The sequence below is a fragment of the Pipistrellus hanaki genome (genome assembly GCF_964339955.1).
Source record: "Pipistrellus hanaki genome assembly, chromosome: 1".
Taxonomy (NCBI): domain Eukaryota; kingdom Metazoa; phylum Chordata; class Mammalia; order Chiroptera; family Vespertilionidae; genus Pipistrellus; species Pipistrellus hanaki.
Window position 1 is genome coordinate 51,678,703 of NC_140503.1, and position 21,227 is coordinate 51,699,929.

Here is a 21,227-nt window from a genome sequence, read left to right on the forward strand (position 1 = left end):
CAATCAAATCTCACTTAGCTACTAATGGTTTATTTTGGAGCTCTTTATTCTGTCTCATTGGTCAATATGTCAGGTCTTTAAGGCAGTACCATATTTTTTGGTAGTTCTATAAATTTTTGTGTCCAGTAAAATACTGTTGATTAAAGATACAATGTTGCACACCAAATCTTCAAAACTGATTTTTCCTGCTTTATTGAAACCTTTTGCCCATTGATTAATAACTCCTTATTTCTCCTTCTCTTCTCCCTTGAGAACCACCATTCCAGTCCTTGATTCTATAAACTTGATTATTTTAGAAACTTCAAATAGGTTGAATCATGCAGAATTTATATTTTGATGACTAGTTTATTTTACTCAGCATAATGTCTTGAAGATTCATCCACTTTGTTTCATATTGAAGGATCTCCTTCTGTTGTACAACTGAATAATATTCCATTGTATGTTCACACAATTTTTTTCTATTCATTTGCCTGCACATTTAAGTTGTTTTCACATCTTGGATGTTAGTAATGTTGCAATAAAGCTGGGAGTCCTAATATCATTTTAAGATTCTGATTGCAACTATTTTGGATAAATACTCAGAAGTAGGACTACTGAATTATATTGTAATTCTATTTTTTTTAAGGTAACCCTATACTGTTTTCCATAGTGCCTGCACCAGTTTGCATTCCCACCAACATTGCACAAAGGTTTGTTGATAAGGGCGCCCATTCTTAATGGAAAAAGACAGATGTAAACTTGGACTTTAGAAGGGGTCCCATCCAATGAGAAATTAAATCTTGGAGGAAATCCAGACATTGTTTTAGGTGCTATCCAGGCAGAGTCAAGGGTAGAATTCCTCTGGCTTCTCCCATCTTCCCATATTTAATTTTACTGCAGCCTTTGCTCATGTCTAAACCTAGTGGGCAAGGAAATCTGGGGAAGGTAGCCTTCAGAGTTCAGGCTCCTGAGATACAGAGCATACCAGAGAAAATTTAGAGAAAAAATAGAAGAGCAACAGGCAAATGAGCAACAAATGTATATGCCAAACTTACGTAGAAAATGCCATAGCAAGATACATAAAAATATACACTTAGCTTAAATGTGTCTTTGGTTCCCTCTCTTGTTTCTTTTGGTATTTCTTTGTCCTTCCCTAAAAGGTCTTAGAATTTGCATCTAGATAGATACAACTCTTCAATGCTAAAAATAATTTTTCTAGAGTGTTGTCATCCAACTTCTTAGTTCAGGAAAGGAAATGAAAAAATAAAGAAGGATAAACATTTCTGCACTAGATAACACAATGAGTCATCTAGAAAGAAAATTATTGGCATGAAACTACTTTAGAAAAATAATAGTGCTTTATAAATATGAACTATTTTATTACTCTTTGATACTTATATAGTCACTGTATAAGTATATGTATGCTTTAAAGACTTTAAAAATAACAGAGTATTTTCAGAAACATGGACCATCCCCATATCCAATTTCTACCCGCTATAAGCAAAATTCATATTATTATATGTTTGTATTCAGTGCATTATTTGACTGATGTTATTGTCAATATTTTAAAAGAAAGATATTGTGTAGTATTAGTATTTACCTTTAAAGGTTTGACACATTGTTTTCTCTATGTGTATATCTTTATGAATTTGTGAAAAAATTTTAATCTAGTTAGTTATTAAAAGTGGATTTTCTAGGCTAAAGGGAATCTATATTGATTACATATACATCTGTATACAGCTAGACCTACATCCACACACACATTACTGATGTGTCCTGCAAAAAAAAAACATGTTTACTCTTGTACCTACTTCTCTAGACTCTCATTAATCTTGAGCACTTTTTAATCTTTGCTAATCAGATAATGGAAACTACTTTTTCATATTATATTGATTTTTAAGGAGCATATATTATACATTATATAATGTATATATGTATAATGTATATAAACAAAATATGTATATATGATATTTGTGCAATACTTTCTATTTTACCATACCACTCCATTTTAAAAGGAAAAAATGCATGAAAAGTACTCTCACCTCCTTCCTGCATATAGAAGAGATATTTAAAGAACTTATGCCTATTTCATGGCACAGAAAAAGGGTTAAACTAAATAGCCAGAATGTATCTCTGACAAGAAAACAGAATTGTCAGCATTCATTTCTGTAGCCACCTAGATTGCCTTTCTCTTAGATTCTTCCCTCCACTCTCTGCTAGAAGAGCTGCTATTCTCCCAAGAACAATGACCTGCTATTTTCCCAAGAAACTTTAAAGCAATGATGGAAATGTCAGCAGCAAGTGGCACTGCATCAGTTGTCTGACTTCATCTGAACACCACGCTTGAATCAGAAGCAGCAATCAAAGAGGCAAACACTACTTATCTAGCATTCCAGATATCAGCAGCACGGCACAGGCTTATGGAAAACTGCACAAATCACCAAGGAATTGCTAAAGAAGAGAAGAAATGTGAGGAAATCCTACATTTCAATGAAATCTTCCACTTAAATCAAGCTTCAACCAATTATCTGGAATGGAGCAACTGTGCTTAAGAATTCACAAATAGAACGTTGGTTTTACTTCAGTCCTCTCTGGACTCTTTTGCTGGATGTTATAAAAATGCAAAGAAATGGAATTGAAAAGAGAAAAAATACCAAGCTGCTGCACAAACACAGCAAACCACCTGACAGCACCTGTGGTATTTAGGCATTTGGGCACTCTTTGTTGTTAAAATGCAAACTCAAGTGTCTTGAAAACTAAAGTTGAATCTATATTATTATAGATATTTATTCAAAAATTTAGATGAAAAATATAGCCAAACATCTATTGCAATGTTTTCAAACTTCTAAAAGTTTGTGTAATGAAAATAGAGTAACCTGATTAATGAAAGACATGTTTTAAAAAGTACAAAAAAACACTACACTCCAGAGGATGAAAAGTTAAGATTTTTTTATTGTAATAAAAGACATTACTGTGAGAGGGTATAATTTTAAATAAGGGATGAAAAGAGAGTAGAGTGTCAGCATAAAAAAAGGCACAGTAAAAGCTGGGTAAATAATCAGAGATCTTAGGTCATGGCTAGTAGGCCACAGATAGTCAGAAAGTTGGCCAGTTGAGTACAGGGCATTCACAAAAGAGAAACTTTTAAGTTCCATGCTGCACTGATCCACTTCCATACACAGTCTCCTAAGGGGACTGACTAATTGTCAAGTGGCTTCTACCTATACTGAAAAGGCACCTCACTCTAGGGTAGGCCCCAACCTCTAAGAACTCCAGTGCACAAATATATCAGCAACTTAATTTTCTCCAACTTCCAATTATTACCATAACTTCACTACTGCATGACAAAATAGTTTGGGTTTGGATGTTTAATTTTTTCATTCCAATCAGTTGTATTTTTCACACCACTGAAAAATGAAACTGGATTGGTTGTTTTCATTCCTCCCTTGGAACAAAGAGAAACATAAATAACAATTGACTGAAATTTAAATATTTAATTAAGGATCTTTAAAATACTTTAAATGTGGCCCTTACATTAGCAGTGTTAAAAACAAAACAAAACAAACAAACAAACAAAAAGAACAACAAAAAACTAGTGTTCCCCTTTTTTAATGTAATTTTCCCAACAAGTATACATACTTACGTACTTCTCGGTCAACAGTAAAGTTTCACAAACTAACAAACCTCTGATGCAGGAAAGAGCCCTAGAGATCATCTTGAGGTGCAAAGACATGCTAAAATTTCTCCTAGCTAGTGGTAGTTTTCCACCCTGTGTTTTCTTAATTTTCCCCTTAGTTCTGTGAGGACAGAGTGAGAGGATCTAGTCATAATAATAGCTCAAGAGGTTGCTTCCTATGGCATATTTCAGTGCTTTACAACTATAAGCCAAAATACATGGTGTTCCTTTTGTTGTCCCTTCAAGTCCAATTCTAATCCAAAGCAGCACCCAAGTGTATTAGGTAGAAACATAACTGAAAGAAAACAACAAACAAATTGTGAAGTCTAAAGTCAAAATTTTATTAGGCAGAAAAAATTTCATTATACTAGAGATGCTAATTCAAAATTAAATATCTGAGTTCACCAAATAATGTTTAAGGAGCACACACAGAGAAGAAAGATATACTTTTGGAATTTCTCTGAGAATTAAAAAGAATATTTTTCAAGTACAATGAAAGAAACTTTAAGAAGGGAGAAATAAGGGTGAAACAACAGTACAAATAATAAATAAAAAAAACAGTGAATGTTTATAAAAGGTAGCTTCATTGGTAAGAAATTGTCGTTTGAAAAAAAATTGACTAGATTTTTAGGTTTACTTCGTACCCAACATTATTTTAGGAGGTTTTCTCCCTGAGAGAGTCTTTTTAATAAGAGAGAGAGAGAGAGAGAGAGAGAGAGAGAGAGAGAGGGAGGGAGGGAGGAGAAAGAGAGAGAAAGGAAATATAATGCAGAGGAGAGACAGAGCATAAGAAATGCATATGAACAAACAGTCAGAGAAAAATAAAAAGATAAATAAAAGGGCATAATAACTGCTGCCCTTTGGAGTTCTTGTTGTTTGGATATTCCTGGTTTCCTACAAGGGTTTTCTGTGTTTGCCCAATGAAATGTGCTCCAAGCTAATTCTTTTCCATGGACCATTTTAAATGGGCGCCTTCTCTTTCTTCCCAGTAAGAAGGATTCCTACAGGATAGTCCTCATTGCTCTGAGAGTTTGCTCCCTAACCATTTGGATTTTTTTTTGGTTGAATTCTATTTGATTCTTTGTATAAAACTATGTGAATTACATGTCCCTTACATCTTGGCCAATAGACTATCACAGTGCTGTTTCAAAGCATTTGTTCTGATCTAAAATTTAAGGTTTGTTGACCGTGAATCAATTCTCTTTGGTAACCTTTGGTAACCGGTAACCCTAACTTCATACTTTATTGAATTCAGTCCAGGTCTCTGTTCACAGCTGCCTTCCTCTCCTTATTACAAAGCCTTTAGGTTCAGGTATGAAGCAGTAATGAAGTAGATTATATCTGGCAACTCTATATGGATCAGTAATGACTCAATTCAATTTATTAAGTGAATAGCAGTGATGGTTATGATACCTCCCTAGTACCTGGCATATTTACAACATAGACCATGATCAGTTAACACATTTCTAATCCCATAAACTGTGAGTAAACTCCGTCTTGCTTTAGACAATTGTGGGAACTTCTTGACAAATGACTTTCCAACGCTCAGACAACTAAGGAAATATTCCCTTCCCATGTAGCCCAGGAAAAGCCTGTGCCAGAGAGACAGGCCATAAATCAAACCCTTGATTACATTCAGGCTGTCATTTTAAAATATTAATCTGCTGTGCTATAAAGATATTTTAGTTCAATTGTAGTATTGAATAAGCTATCTCCTAGGAAGCTTAGTTGAGGCTTACTTTATACCCAGCCTTGGGGCCAGCAGCACATGGCACGGTGGCGAGCCATGGGCCTGAGGCACTCAACGTGCCACCACATCTGGGTAGCTGTGAAATGAATGCAGCTACCATATGCTCCAAAGGGCTGAGGAAATTATAGCCTCAACACAACGCCACAATGAATTTCTGGAGCTTATGTGCTAAAAGGCCTTCCATGCACACTGCCTCTTCACAAGGCCGTCGCTGAGTCAATATGGACAGGATTCTTTTTGCACTGTTGCCCACTGTAAAAATGAGATTCACATAACTAAGGGGTTTCCTGGAATCAAGAAACATGTTAGATCTGGACAATTTGGAACTTGGGTTTATAAACTTGCAGGCCAGGAAGCTTTTTGCTATAGCATGAAGTCACTCTTCAAGTCAGTACTTTCCATGGACCTAGTACAGTGCTTTGCATATAATGGACACTCAGAAAATGTGGGTGGAATTGTACTGATACCCCACTAAGCAAGCGGATATGGCTGTCCAGCCAATTACATAAGTAGAATGTACATGTCTAAATAAATAAGGGCATGTTTGCACTCCTCCCATAAGTGCTGTGTTACTAGACTTTCTGTTTTTAAAATAATTCTTTACTTCAATGCGTTATACCAATTTTAAAAGAATAATCAACACATGTCTTCTATTGCAGTTATGACCTACATCCCCTCTAGGTAAGAGTCAGCATGAACTTTTGTTTTTATTTCAGAAATTAGGAAAAATAAAGCACCAAGGGTCAACTATCGACTTTTCTACAAAACATACTATCAGTCAATATGTACATAATTCGTAAGTCTCCTAACACAACATTTCTTATTAAAACGGGCAGACTACACTGCCATTTTCTCTCTAGAACCCACTTCCTTTCCTCCTGAGGGAATGAATGATATATGATAAGCATAAAATATTTCATTAACTGCAGCATAGGAAAACAAAATCAAATGCCAAATTAATTATGGAATGATCAAATATACAACTAACTAGAACCAAAGAGCAAGATAACAAGCACCTTAGATTTATGTAATACTAAGCATCTTCATATACATTATCTTAATTAATCCTAGTGATACATTAAAAGTTACATGAGTTTACAATGCCTCTTAACCCATATTTCTGCAAAGGCTTAATTGGTCATGCCTCCATTCTCTGCAAATGCTCTTCAGAGTACCCCATTTTAGAATCACAAAACATTCATAGTTTTTGAAGATTAAAATTTCTAGCTACTTTTTTTTTAATCACCGCTGAATGAGATCAAATTAAAATGGAAATTACTTAGCATTTTTCATGTAATTTATTATTAACTTTTGAGGGCGTCAAAGTGCAATTGGGGGGTGGGACGATTAAGATTTCAAACATAAACATTTTTTAAAAATTACTTCATTTTCATTACCAGCTTTGTGATTACCTGACTTGTTTAAATCACAGGCACTTTTTCCAAGGGAAGAGTTTGGAAGCAGGAAAAAAAAATACACTTATTTATTTCTACCTTTATCTTATTTTTGGCTTCATAACAGGCAGCTGCTTTCTATCCCTGAGTTTCTATTTCCTCATCATTAACATTTCCTCATCATTAACATGAGGGAGTTGGATAAAACAATCTCGCAGATCCTTTGCCTATGCTCAGTTATCTAAATCTTATATCAGCAGCATTGTCATTTTTTCGCATTTTGTTCACTGGTCTTCTCTCAGTCTCACTATTTAGGTTGGAACTTTTTTGAAATGAAAGTAATACTGCCAGGTTTGCTTTAAAGTATAGAATCTCAGCATAAAGGATGGGATTGTGCCACTGATGCTAATAATGATAATAATAGAACTACCACATTTAATGCTTCCCAAGTGCCATGAGATCTGTGGACATTATCTTAACAAACACAACAATCTTGTATTATTATCTCAATTTTTCATATTAGAAGAGCTAAAGTAAACTGCCCCAAAGGAAACTAAAGCCATACTATTAATAAGACACTCTATTTTCAAAATGTTGGGATATGCTTTTACACTCCAGTTCACAGGGCAGAACTGTCAAGGTAATGGGAGTCATGGATGAGTTCATCCAGGATATGTATGCATTTTTATAAATCTGTACATAAATTCACTATGAATTCACTTCCTCCTGCAAAAGAAAACCATTTATAATGTAAGATGGGTTTGCAACAGTCATGCCATTTTCATTGTGAAATGAAAGTGTGCACAGGTAAACTCAAGATAGTATTACTGGAAGCACAGTGATATAAAAACTCAATACTAAAAATGGAATCTTATAGTTCAGAAAACTAGCAACAAAGAGAATTGCTATTGAAAAGTTAGGCATTCATTTTAAAATTCTAAAAACAAACAGAAGATAATTGTGAGAATAACTTCCCTTAAAGATAATATTTTGTCAATAAAGTGAAAAGTATTATGAACATTATGCAAATCATACACACATGTGTGTGTGTGATTTGCAATATATATATATATATATATATATATATATATATATATATATATATAACATTCTCAGTACTGCAGTGGGTTTATTTATTTATTTATTTATTTAACTTATTGTTGACATTATTACAGATGTCCCCCATCTCCCCACCTTTACCCACCTCCACCCATTTTTCATGCAATCTTTTATACTGTATGCCTTCACCCCTCCCTCCCCGGCCATCACCACACTATTGTCTGTGTCCTTGGGATATGTATATATGATATTTGGCTAAGATAAATAAGCCAGATAGAGAGAGATAAATACCATATAATCTAAGTTATATAGGGAATCTAATGAACAAAATTAACAACCAAAATAGAGCCAGAGGCATAGATACATGGAACAGACTGACAGCTGTCAGAGGAAAGAGGGATGGCAGAGGGACTGGATGAAAGTGTGCAATAGTTTTAAATTAGAATTATTTTTCTTTGAAAGTAATTCCACTTAAAAACAGGTGCATTGTTATTGACAGTATAGATGATGCTTTCTAGCAAAAGGAAACAGAGACACAGTATAATAAGTTATATGAAAATTACCGATTAGAATATAGAATATAGGCTGTCTAGTGGGAACAAACACTATTCTTGCCCTAAAATGAGCACTGGGTACTGTCATATCTAATTCTTTTTGGTAGTAGTTATCTTGGTCTTGTCTCACATGCATTTATTCAGCTGATTTCTCAAGAACCCTTTGCAGGATTTAAAAAAAAAAATAGAATAGATATTTGTACTACTGCACTTTGGGGGATGGATGCTTTCTTTCACAGTTTAAACCTTCAATCTATGGATTAAATATCTCCAGAAGTTGTATATTGTTTTCATATACATGCTGGTTCTCATACTGTTTTGTTTTGCTTATTAATTAAATTCAGATTTCAATATTTTCTACTATAGTCAAGATGGAGTAAAAGGGACTAGAGGTTTCTCCCATATGAAAAATCAAGAAGTGAACAGAACATATCAAACAATGGCTTTAAATATACCAGGGATCTGTCAATGAAGGTCAGTGATAATAAGGAGATAAAAACTAATAAGGTGAGTCTTACTATTCATTACTTCAATTTACTGTCAAGAGAATTTCTAGGCACTATGCGAGGAGAGGGAACCCAGGTGGAACCCATTGAACTCTGAGTTAAAAAGACAGAGATGAAAATCTGAGAAGACAAAGGCACCAGAGGTCACAGGGAATACTACCAAAAAGAAGAGAGCTGAAGGGAAGAAAAACTTTAACAAGCTTCAGAAGGTTCATCTTTTTTATTTAAGTTTTAATATGTTTTTATTTATTTTAGAGAGAGAAGAAGGGAGAGGAGGAGGAGAGAGAGAGAGAAACAGAGCCCAAAATTCTGGCATGTGTCCTGACCAAGAATCGAACCTCTTGGTGCATGAGATGATGTTCAACCAACTGAGCCACACCAGCCAGGCCAGAGGGTTTATCTTAAGCAATCCTCTGAGCAATGATAAGTGTATGCATGTGATGAAACTGCCCAAGGCCAGGTTAAGAGTCATGGAAATGAATTGCATATAACAGTACTCAGCATTCCCAAAGGCCAGGCACAGTGCTTTTTTCTATTCAGCAAACTAGAAAACCTTGTCATTCATGAGTTAGGAGACTCAGAAGAGTCTTGGTTCAATACTGAGGAATATTTTTCCTTTTCTTTAAAGCACTATTTTATTCCCATTTAACAAAATTCAAAAGCAAATTTTAAAGAACCAAACTATTTCTAATGTAGTCACAGAACAAAGCTCAAGAATATTCATAGGATGCCAATAGGGTGGTGAGGACCTGCCAGGAGATAGGAGTAGGCTGAAAGAGGTTAATGGAGGAAAAGGGGAAACCTGCATGTGGATGCTTATAGAAGCTTTACTTATAATTGCCAAAACTTGGAAGCAACCAAGATATCTTCAGTAGGAGAATGGAATATTCTAAATAATGGAATATTAGTCTATATAATAAAAGGCTACTATGCAAATTGACCCAAAGGCAGAACAACCTGTTGCTATGGTGTTCACTGACCACCAGGGGGAAGATGCTCAATGCAGGAGCTACCCCTGGTGGTCAGTGTGCTCCCACAGCCAAATTCTAGTGGTCACTCCACCCAGTCTGCTGCCCTGAACTGCCCAGATCAGGATCTGGACTGGGCAAAATGGCTCCGAACAGCACCCATTGCTGGCCAAGCTAGGGGACCCACCTGTGTATGTATTCATTTACTGAGCCTCTAATTTAATGATAAAAAGAAATCAGGTATCAAGCCACAAAAAGACATGGAGGAAGCTTAAATGTATATTACTGAGTGAAAGAAGCCAATCTGAAAAGGCTGTCTGAATCCAACTGCAGTTAGATAACATAGGTTTGACATAGAAGCATTCACTTATATGCAGATATTTTTCCAATAAATACAATTGGCTCTTCTTATCAGTGGGTTTCACATCTGCTGATTGAACCAATCATGAATCAAAGCCATTTTTTTTTATTCCTAACTGTGGTTTCCCAATTGCAGATTCCCAACTGTACACCCAAAATACTGTTTTGGATTCTTAGTTGATTGAATCTGCTGATGCAAAGGGCTGATTGTAAAGTCAACAGTTATATTCAGATTTTCAATTGTTCAGGTTCAGTGCAACTTACTTAACCCCCCATTAAAGGTTAACTGCATATGACCTGGAAAAGGCAAAAATATGGGAACAGTAAAACAATCAGTGGTTGCCATGGGACTGAGATGGGATGAATAGGTCAAGCACAGAGGACTTTTAAGGCAGTTAACATACCATAATGATGAGTACGTGTAATTATAAATTTGTTCAAACCCATAGAATGAACACCAAGAGTGAACCGTAATGTAAGCTATGGACTTTGAGCAATAATGATGTGCCAACGTAGGTGCATCATTGTAACAAATGCACCACTATGGTGGGGAAAGGCTGTGCAGATGTAAGGTAGGAGATGTATTAGAAATAACTATCCCCCCCCCAATTTATCTGTGAACTTAATACTTCTCTCAAAAAAATAGTCTTAATAAAAAGAAGAATGCTTTGTGGAGACATGGAAAATGCAAAAATTTGAATTATCTAAGATAGAAAATAAAATATATGAGGTGAAAGATACAGTGGCTTGAATCAATAGATTAGATATTACAAAATAAAAAGTTGCTAAATTTAAACACAGAGCAATAAAAATAATCCAAAGTGAAGTACAAAGAGAGACAAAGAAGGAGATGGAGAGAAAGAAAAACCAAAGCATCTTTGGGCTGTGGGCAACCTTAAGAGATCTAATACATATATGCATATGGAATCTCCAAAAGGTAGGGGCAGAAAGAATATTAAAAAAAAATAATGGCCAAAAGTTTTTCAAATTTGAAGAAAACAGTAGACCTACAGTTTTATGTAGCTCAACAAAGCTTAAACACAAAAACATAAAGAAAACTATACCATGGCACACCATAATTAAGTTGTACAAATGAATAAAGGAAACAAAGTCATAAACTGAGGGTGGTAAAGGGCAAAGAAGGTCAAATGTATGGTGATGGAAAAGATTTGACTTTAGCCAAAGCCGGTTTGGTTCAGTGGTAGAGCGTCGGTCTGCGGACTGAAAGGTCCCGGGTTCGATTCTGGTCAAGGGCATGTACATTGGTTGAGAGCACATCCCCAGTAGGGGGTGTGCAAGAGGCAGCTGATCGATGGCTCTCTCTCATCGATGTTTCTAACTCTCTTCCTTCCTCTCTGTAAAAAATCAATAAAATATATTTTAAAAAAAAAAAGATTTGACTTTGGAGGAGGGCACAAAATACAATATTCAGATGGTATTTTGTAGGATTATACACTTTAAACTTACATAATTTTATGAAGTAATGTCACCCCAATAAATTTAATTTTTAAGAAAGCAAGTAGAGGAAAAAATAAAGACATGTACAGAGGAACAAAAATGAGCACCACAGATTTTTTTTTAAATCAAAAACAAAACAAAAAACACAATTCAAACATAAAGACATTGGAGCAATATCTTCAGAGTAAAGTTTTAAAATGGCACTCAGAAACATATGATCTTTTCAATAGATGTAGTAAAAGCTTCAGGTAAAATACAAAATCCATTTCTGAACAAAACAACTCTTGGCGTATTGGGAATAGAAGATGGATAAATGGCATCTACAATGAACCTACAGCTAATATCATAGTTAATCAATAATGTGTCCCATCTAAGGTGGAAGACAATAGGTAATTCAGAAATAGATCCACACATATAGACAGAGCTGAATTTCAATGAACGTACAAAAGCAATTTAGCAGAGAAAAGATAGTACTTTTAAAATATCCATATATAAAATGATGAGATTGAGCCTATAACTTACACTATATTCATAAATTACATCAAAATGCATCATAGACCTAAATGTAAAACATGAAACTATAACATTTATACAAATGCAAAACCAAAAATTGGTACAATATTTGAACAGACACTTACCTAAAAGAGATGAAGGATAGCTCATAAAAAGATGTTTAAAGTCATTAGCCATTAGAATAATGTAAGATACCGCTACACATGTATTAAAATGAATAAAATTTAAGACTGGTTTTATTAAGTATTGGACATATTTTTATAACTAGAATTTTCATATAGTAGTAGTGGAAATGTAAAATGGTGCAACCACTTGGGAAAGTATTTTAAAAATTAAACATATTCCTATTATATATCCAGTTATTCTATGTAAACAAGTGTCCATACACATATGTATGCACAAGTCTTTTTAACTGTTTCATTTTTAATAGCTAAAAACCAAATATCCATCATAAGATGAATGCATAAACTCTGATATTTTGATATAACAATGCCTAGCAATAAAAAAAAACAACAACACAAAACTGTTCCTAAACCCTACAACATGGATGGATCTCAAAGTAACTGCTGAGTGGAACCACACAGAAGAAGAGTGCATACTGCATTACCTATTTGTATGAAATTCTAGAAAATGAAAAATTCCCGCTAGCATGGGAAAGCAGCTCAGTGGCTGCTTTGGCTTCGGGGAGTTCAGTGATGGCTTCAGGGCCTGAGAGGCTTTTTGAGGAGGTGGGGATGCTCATTATCTTGTCTGTGGTGATGACTTCATGGAGGTGTATACATATATCAAAATGTAAAATTGTACCCTTTCAATATGTGGATTTTATGCTTTGTCTGTTATACCTTAATAAAGCTGTTTTTACACTTTAAAATGTCCATCTTCTCCTGAGAAAGCTCTAGCTGCACTGCATCGGCAGGACGGCAGTGTGACAGAAGCTGTCCCCTTTCTATCAGTCACCTGCTGCCAGGCTTGCCACAGTCCCTGTCCCTCCCTTTCGCTGCTGGTATCTTTTTTTATGCATTTTCTTGACTGCCTTAGGAATTTGAATTCGTGTCTAGTGATTGATTTCTTGTCTTCTGTTAGAAAGCAAAGAAATATTATATGAAATGAAACAAGCCAGTCAGAGAAAGACAAGTATCATATGATCTCACTTATATGCGTAAGCTAATGAACAAAATAAACTAACAAACAAAATAGAAACAGACTTGTAGACAGAGAACAAACTGACAGCTGTCAGAGGGAGCTGGGTTGCAGGGATGGGTGAAAAAGGTAAAGGGATTCAACAAAACAAAACAAACAAACAAACAAAACCCCAAAAAATCTTTTAGACGTTGACAACAAAATGGTGATTACCAGAGGGAAAGTGGGGTTAGCAGAGTCCAAGAGAATAAAGGGGAGATCAATGGGTAAATGGTGGTGAAAGGAGACTTGACTTGGGATGGTGGAAACACAATATGCAGAGGATATACTATGGAATTGTACACAGGAAACCAAAGTGATCCCAATAAATTCAATTGAAAAATAGAACAGTTACTGCCATTAGTCTTTAAGGGAGAAACAATCCAATCCCCTTAACTCGGTCTATGGTATCCTCTGTTATGGTATGACTCAGACCATGGTATCCTGTTATGGTATGACTCAGACCATGGTATCTTCTGTTATGGTATGACTCAGACCATGGTATCCTCTGTTATTTGGTCTCAAGTGATTTTCCAAACACATTTCTTATCAGCCTCCATACACAAGACACTCTATGTCTCTTACACACTATTGCCCACATTCCCAAACAAGCTGTTTGTGTTGGGATTGCTTGCTTAGCATGCTAATGAGATCCATTTTGAAACTATTAGCAAAGAGAGTAGAGAAAAAAAAGAAAAAGGAAAAAAGACTGCCTTTATATTCATGGTTAGGGATTTTCGTTTCTACCAAATGATTATTGGAACTCATTTTATGTCTCTTCAAGAAGGATTTGAAAAAATAAGTAAATAAAAGAATCCTTGAGAGAAAAAATGATTTCTTGCTGTTTGGTACAAGACATAAGAGATTTAAAAATAAATGACCTGGGAAAATGAGAGGTTGTAAAAGTTATGAGCAACCATTCCATCAGCACAGGCTGGTATATATGTGATGTGCCGGGTGTTATCCAAAGTCTCTCATTGTCTTTAGCCACAAATCTTCAGATGTCAAATATTGTCAAGCCTGTGATTCTTAGCGAAGTTAGGTCAACCTGTTACAGATAAGGTTGTAATCTTTTTTTTTTCCCCCTGCAAAGTCACCAAAATGCTGTTACATTTTCTTATTTGAAATACTCTTCTTATCACTTGCTTCCAAAGCTGAACAATAAATAATAACTATCTTGAGAGCATTAAGCGAGTTTATAAGATTAGTTTTATTCTTTTTGTAATTTGCATAAATACTATCAACATGAGATAAGTGCTTGTATATCTTGCATGCCTATCTCAAATGCATACTCAGAAGTTATATTATTTGTAATAGTTTTGCATTATATACTCACAAATAAAACTTCTCATCCCATACAGGATTCAAATTTCCAAAAATGGTTTTAGTTCTTCTTTTGTTCTTTCCAACTTGAACCGTAACATATGGATCACTGGACCCAGTCTTGTCTTTTGCCTGCAACCCTTGTGCAGAAACCACTGAAATAACAAAAATAAACATTTTAATATAAAGGTTTCCCCAGAAACAAATAATAATGAAGGGAACTTTTCTATCACTTTGTCCCTGATTTTGAAGATGCATCCCTACTGCGTTTATTCTCATGAGCAGCATGACTTTTAAAAAATGTTTAAATACCAGGGTACACTGTACATTAAAATCTTCCTTTGGACTAACATGCTTTTGCCTGTAGTGAATATGAATTGTATTAATCAGATCCATGCACAGATCCGTGCATTGGTGGGGTCCCTCAACCTGGCCTGTGCCCCCTCGCTATCAGGAACCCCTCAGGGGCCAGGCCTTCGGGGATCGGGCCGAAACCAGCAGTCCCACATCCCCGGAGGGATGTAGTAGTGCACAAAGTGGCAGGCAGCAGGGGAGGAGCCTGAGCCAGGCCTGGCGCCACGCAGCTCCCGCTTATCTGGGCGCCGCTTGGCCTGCCACCACTGCCACTGGTAGCACTGTGCAGAGGCGGGATAGGCTGCAGCTGCACTCACAGCAGTGAGTCAGGCTTCTGGCTGAGTGGTGCTCTCACTATGGGATCACACTGACCACCAGGGGGCAGCTCCTGCATTGAGCATCTGTCCCCTCGTGGTCAGTGTGTATCATAGTGACCAGTTGAGCAGTAGCTTAGGCTTTTATATCCTATATAATAAAAGCCTAATATGGAAATCGACAACGGTGGACCAGTGGAAGGACTGGTCTCTATGATGCACACTAACCACCAGGGGGCAGACACTCAATGCAGGAGCTACTCTCAGTCCGCAGACCCCAGGCCAGCCAAGGTAGGTAGGTGCCAGTGGGGGGCCCCCCACCCCCAATCACCCCGTTGGTAGCCCTGCAGTTGGCAACCAGTGGTGGCAGTGGGGATGGAGCCGGCCGACAAGCAGGCGGGGCCAACCAGCTAAGGTGGGTTCCAGCAGTGCCCCCCCCCTGACTGCCCCACCAGTTGCCCCACAGGTTGGCCCTTATCACCTGCCAGGCCTAGGGACCCTACCCATGAATGAATTTCATGCACCAGGTCTCCAATATATATATATATATATATATATATATATATATATATATATATATATATATATATATATATATATGTGTGTGTGTGTGTGTGTGTGTGTGTGTGTGTGTGTGTATGTATATATGTATGTATGTATATGTATATATGTATATATATATTTACACAGTGGTATAAATGTATGTCTGGTTACATATATATGTTGCTACATACATCTATAGAGAAATAACCATGCACACACAATATCCAAAAATTTCCCCAAAATAATTCAAAGGCCTATAATTTAAATTTATTTATTTATTTATTTATTTATTTATTTATTTATTTATTTATGAGTTTGCTGTCAGTACTGATCAACTCAACCCAATAAAAGAATCATCTTTATTCTATCTTGTAAATACTATATCAGTAAGTTAAGAGCTTGGTAAATCTTAGCATAATAAATAACACACTTACTGTTAATGTTACAAGCAACCTCAGAAGTTCAAATTACTAGACATCACTAAACTCAAACTTTCTTGACTCAAAGATCAAATTGATGAGAGTTATTGATCCAGGATAAGTAAAATGTTATTTGTTTTCTTATTAAGAAAAACTGACTGAGGAGATTATTGGGTACTCTTGCAATTTATTTTTTTGCAGGAAGCAACCAAGCTAATAGTCTTTTGTAAAGTGCAGGATATTGATGGGTGTATTGTAAAACAGAACCTTCTTCTGCTGGAAGAGCTTTCGATTAGATCAAGACATAGCTTTTGATTAAACAAAGCACAGATAGAATGAGACATTACTTCAGTTATCCATTATATATTTTAGAAATTTGAAGTACCAATTAGACTTCTTGTCAACATTGACAAGATTGAAAATTATAATTATTTTATCTGCAATTATTTTAAGCAGTGATTTCTAAGACATAAAAACTCAATGCTGGACAAAAAAGTTTTAAAGATTTGTTTTTACCTGTAATGGTTATTTTTGCTGACCACTTAGATGTCCCATCCAATACACTCTGTTTGGCTGCCTTTGTGTACTGAACAAAATCCTCTTTAGAAATCTGAAACATTTCTTGAATTACTTCAAAAACCTCTGGCCTATTTTTTTCCCTGATCTTCATTCTTTCCTTCATAGCTGAAATAATAGTCTGAGTCTTGTCTTCCGCACCATGCTTAGAACTCTTCTCTGCCGCTCCTATAATGGAAAAATCAACAGTGGGCTAAATGTGTGTCTGGTTACTTTTAGATGGCCCAAGAAATGGAGGAAAAGGAGGAGGAACATGAGGATGAATGAATGGTTTTATTCTGAGGAGTCAGAGTAGCTTTTTTGGAAAATATGAGTACAAGTCACAATGCTGAGATTCAGGCAATTTCTGTTTTTGGCAAGTGAATGTACCTCATTGAGCCCTAGTTTTCTCACTTGTACTATTGGAATAAATCAGGGGTTGTGCAAATATTTGGTTTGAGTTTGCAAAAACAAAATTGAAAGCCTCTCAAAAGAATGAACACAATCAAATGTAAAATATACTGTACACATCTTTTAAATGGATAACCAAATCAAATAGGAAATATATATGGCAAATATAACTCAAAATCAATATCTCAAATACTTGTGTCCACCCAAAGTGTCTAATATTTTTGTTGATGCAATTTATCAGAACTAAATGATTAATTTTTTAATAAAATAAAAGCCACCACTATTGGTTGTATTTTGAAATACAGAGTAACATCATTCTTGAAATGAAAATGATTCTGCTATTTAAAAAATATTTGAAAACCACTGGGCTAGAAAACCTCTAAAGTATTGGAGAGACCATAGACTTATTCTATCTAATAAAAGAGTAATATGCAAATTTACCATCACTCCAAGACACAAGATGGCCACTCCCATGTCGTCAAAGATGGCTGTCACTCCCATGTGGTCACAAGATGGCCAGCAGAGGAGGAGAGTTGGCGGGGGGGGGGGGGGGGGGGGGCAGGCATGCAGGGGAGGGCAGTTGGGGCAGGGACTCAGGCCTGCAGGGCATGGTAGTTGGGGGTGACCAGTTCAATAGGGTAGGGCAGTTAGGGGTGACTAGGCCAGCAGGGAAGGGAAGTTGGGGGTGGGGGGAACCAGGCCTTCAGGGGAGGGTAGTTAAGGGTGACCAGGCCAGCAGAGGAGGGCAGTTGGGGGCAACCAAACTTGCAGGTGAAGGCAGTTAGGGGTGACCAGGTCGGCAGGGGGAGGGTAGTTACTGGCAATTGGGCCTACTGGGGAGCAGTTAGGCATTGATCAGGCTGGCAGGGGAGTGGTTAGGGGGTGATTAGCCTGGCAGGCAGAAGCAGTTAGGGGCAATCAGGCAAAGGCAGGTGAGCAGTAGGGAGCCAGCAGTCCTGGATTGTGAGAGGGATGTTCCAGATTGGAGAGGGTACAAGCTTGGCTGAGGTATAACCTCCTCCCCACATGCATGAATTTCATGCATTGGGCCTCCAGTTGTTCAGTTGTTCTATAATAAGGCCATGGTTTTGAACAGACTGAATTCTCACTTTCCACACAAAAACTCTATTTTTTTCTAGGACTTTTTTTTATTTTTTATGATTGATCTCAAATTCCTGGGCTTTTTTTGTTTGTTTGTTTGTTTGTTTTTAACACAAATCCTTCTGGCAGTGAAGTATTTCAAATAGTTCATTTTTGGATCCCTCACCTTTTCCAATTACCAGCCAGATATTCTCTGTGCTTTGTCTAGCTCTGGGTTGCTCAGTATTACAGAACAAGTAACTAGTGAACCATGATTTCAACTCTCATAGTTTTTCAGTGAGTTTAAAGTGAGAGAGCAAAAGCCCATTTATAGGAACTGCCACTGCTGAAAACAAATGTTTTGTTTTTGTTAACATGTTTTTGATAAACATGCCTTTGTACCAACAAAATAATTTCCCCTCCAAGCACAATCACTGCACCTGAGCAAAGAACACAAATCCCCTCATTCTCATTGTTATTGTGTTAATTATTAACTGCTAACTGTCCTGTACTCCCCTGAGTAAAATAAATATGTCTGTCATTTTACTTTTTATCCAATCCCAGAGGTTTCCTCCTGTCCCTCACTTTACTTTCTTTCTTTCTTTTTAAAAAAATATATTTTATTAATTTTTTACAGAGAAGAAGGGAGAGAAATAAAGAGCTAGAAACGTCGATGAGAGAGAAACATCGACCAGCTGCCTCCTTCACACACCCTACCGGGGATGTGCCCGCAACCAATTTACATGCCCTTGACTAGAATCGAACCTGGGATCTTTCAGTCCACCGACCGACGCTCTACCACTGAGCCAAACCAGCTGCAGCACCCTCACTTTACTTTCTCCTGCCTCCCTAATCTATCACCAATAGATTTCATGTCATCCACTTTTTCCTCCTCTTTTGATTTTAATGCATAAAATAAGATGCAAAAGCATCATTTTCTGGAGCATTTTCTTAGTCCCTGGAGGCTTTGCTTCCTGGCAGTTGTCATGAGTTTGCCTCAAATAAACTCATAAAATTTCTTACATGTTTGGATGTTGCTTACGTTGGCATAACTTCACAGTATATAATTCTTACACAGCAAAATTAACTAAGGCCAGACTAACCACTGGATGCAATTGTTACCACTGTAACTAGCTAGTTCATATTAATAACAGGAAGAGAGCAAAGGAGAGGGCAGACATTGTAAACATAGTCCTCTGGGCAGCTTCACCAGGAAGCTGTAGTTTTACACACCCCACGGAACCACAGATCTATTCCCTGTAAACCACTCGGCTAAAGGTCCAACAAAGGGGAAGATGGGCACATGTGTAGGGAAGCCAAGATGACATATAACAGGTATGTGTCAGTCAGTGAAACCTGGGAGAAGGACAACGGACTAGGGGAGTGGAGCCACTACAAGCACACAAAATCCTGAAGGGTTTTTGGTTAGGCTCCCAGCTTTGATCCCAGACAGAGAATTGTGTTCCTCTTGTTTGTTTGCTCTTGCTCTTCTGCTTCTCACTTGCTCCGTAACCCGCACTTGCCCATGCACTCCCCAGCCACGTGGATCCCACATGCAATGGACTGCAGCTGGGAACAGGAGCGAAGCCAGCCAGATGCTGGCGGGACTGTGCTTGAACATGGAGCAGAAGCTCTGGGCAGTGGCTTTAATCCTTGCCGAGCTGAAGATGTCACTGACTGTTTTCCACGGTGAGACATAGGGGATGGGACCTTGGAGAGGAACCCTTTTAATTTTACACCAATAAAGCTTTCCAGTATACTTCATCCTCCGCTTGGGGGGGGGGGGTGGGGGGGGGAGGGAGGATCAGGAAATTATTTTCCCCGTGCCATCCCAAGAGCTCTACTTTCACCAGTGGCAGGTGAGGACAGAGAGAGCACCCCACCAATAACAGAATTATTCAATGAGCAGGTTTTACAAGTACTGGAATCATTATTAAATAGAAAGAACAGTGATGGCTTGAAAAGTTACCTACAAGATTAAAAGTGTCCCACATGTTTGGTTTGCAAAGGCCATTCTAAAAATGTTCAGAGCTAGAAGTATCATAAAAATGCTGGCTCCCTCCAATACTCCAAACAACTATTATCTTCATGATAATGAGTTCCCAAAAGGCTCCAGGAAAGAGTATGAAAGTCCCCAGCAGTTAAATATATTTTGGATGATTTTTTTTCTAAATTTAGGAAGAGCCAGCTGACTACCACCACATAATAAATGCTCATTCAAGTAAAAACTATTACATTCAAGACTGGAATGTCAAGAGATGTTTGATTTAAAGAAATCAAATCTCTGTACTTAATGATTACTCCCTGAATTCTTTTAAAGAATCAATTCGGAATGCATCACATTCACAAATACTCTTGATGTTAGAGCAGAAAATCTCTAGCTTGTACAGACAACAGACCCACGACTTGTGAAGTTGTCAGGCTAAGAGAATAAGTTAGCAGAGACCTATGTTTAAGCCTTTTATCTGTTATTTCTAGGAAACATACAAGTTGTCCCCGCAAAATATGTATACACACTTTAACAGCTGATAGCTCCATTTTGAAAATAAAATGTATTTTAATAAAAACTCCCTTTATAATTACTCAAAATGTATGTATACAATTTGGGGGGAGACTCAATATTTATAAATTTTTAAAAGATCTACTTTTATATTTTTGATCTGAAAAAAGTAATTCAACTGTGATTTGTTTAGTTCAGAGATACAAAGACAATTCATAATTAATTTGTGTCACTAATCTATAAGTACTTTTTATTGCCCTGTTGTGTAAACCCAGATATATTGTCTTAACACACACACACACACACACACACACACACACACACCATTTCTT

The 21,227-nt window shown here is 36.8% G+C and overlaps 1 protein-coding gene across 1 annotated transcript in view; it reads right to left on the reverse strand.

Moving 5' to 3' along the window:
- UNC13C (unc-13 homolog C) overlaps nt 1–21,227 on the reverse strand; it is a 501,491-nt gene that overhangs the window by 247,445 nt on the left and 232,819 nt on the right. Inside the window, exons 8-9 of the mRNA XM_084880006.1 lie at nt 16,866–17,093; nt 14,733–14,874 (exon numbers count right to left, since the gene is read on the reverse strand). Of these exons, the coding sequence (XP_084736132.1) occupies nt 14,733–14,874; nt 16,866–17,093 (370 nt within the window). The remainder of the gene's footprint in view (nt 1–14,732; nt 14,875–16,865; nt 17,094–21,227) is intronic.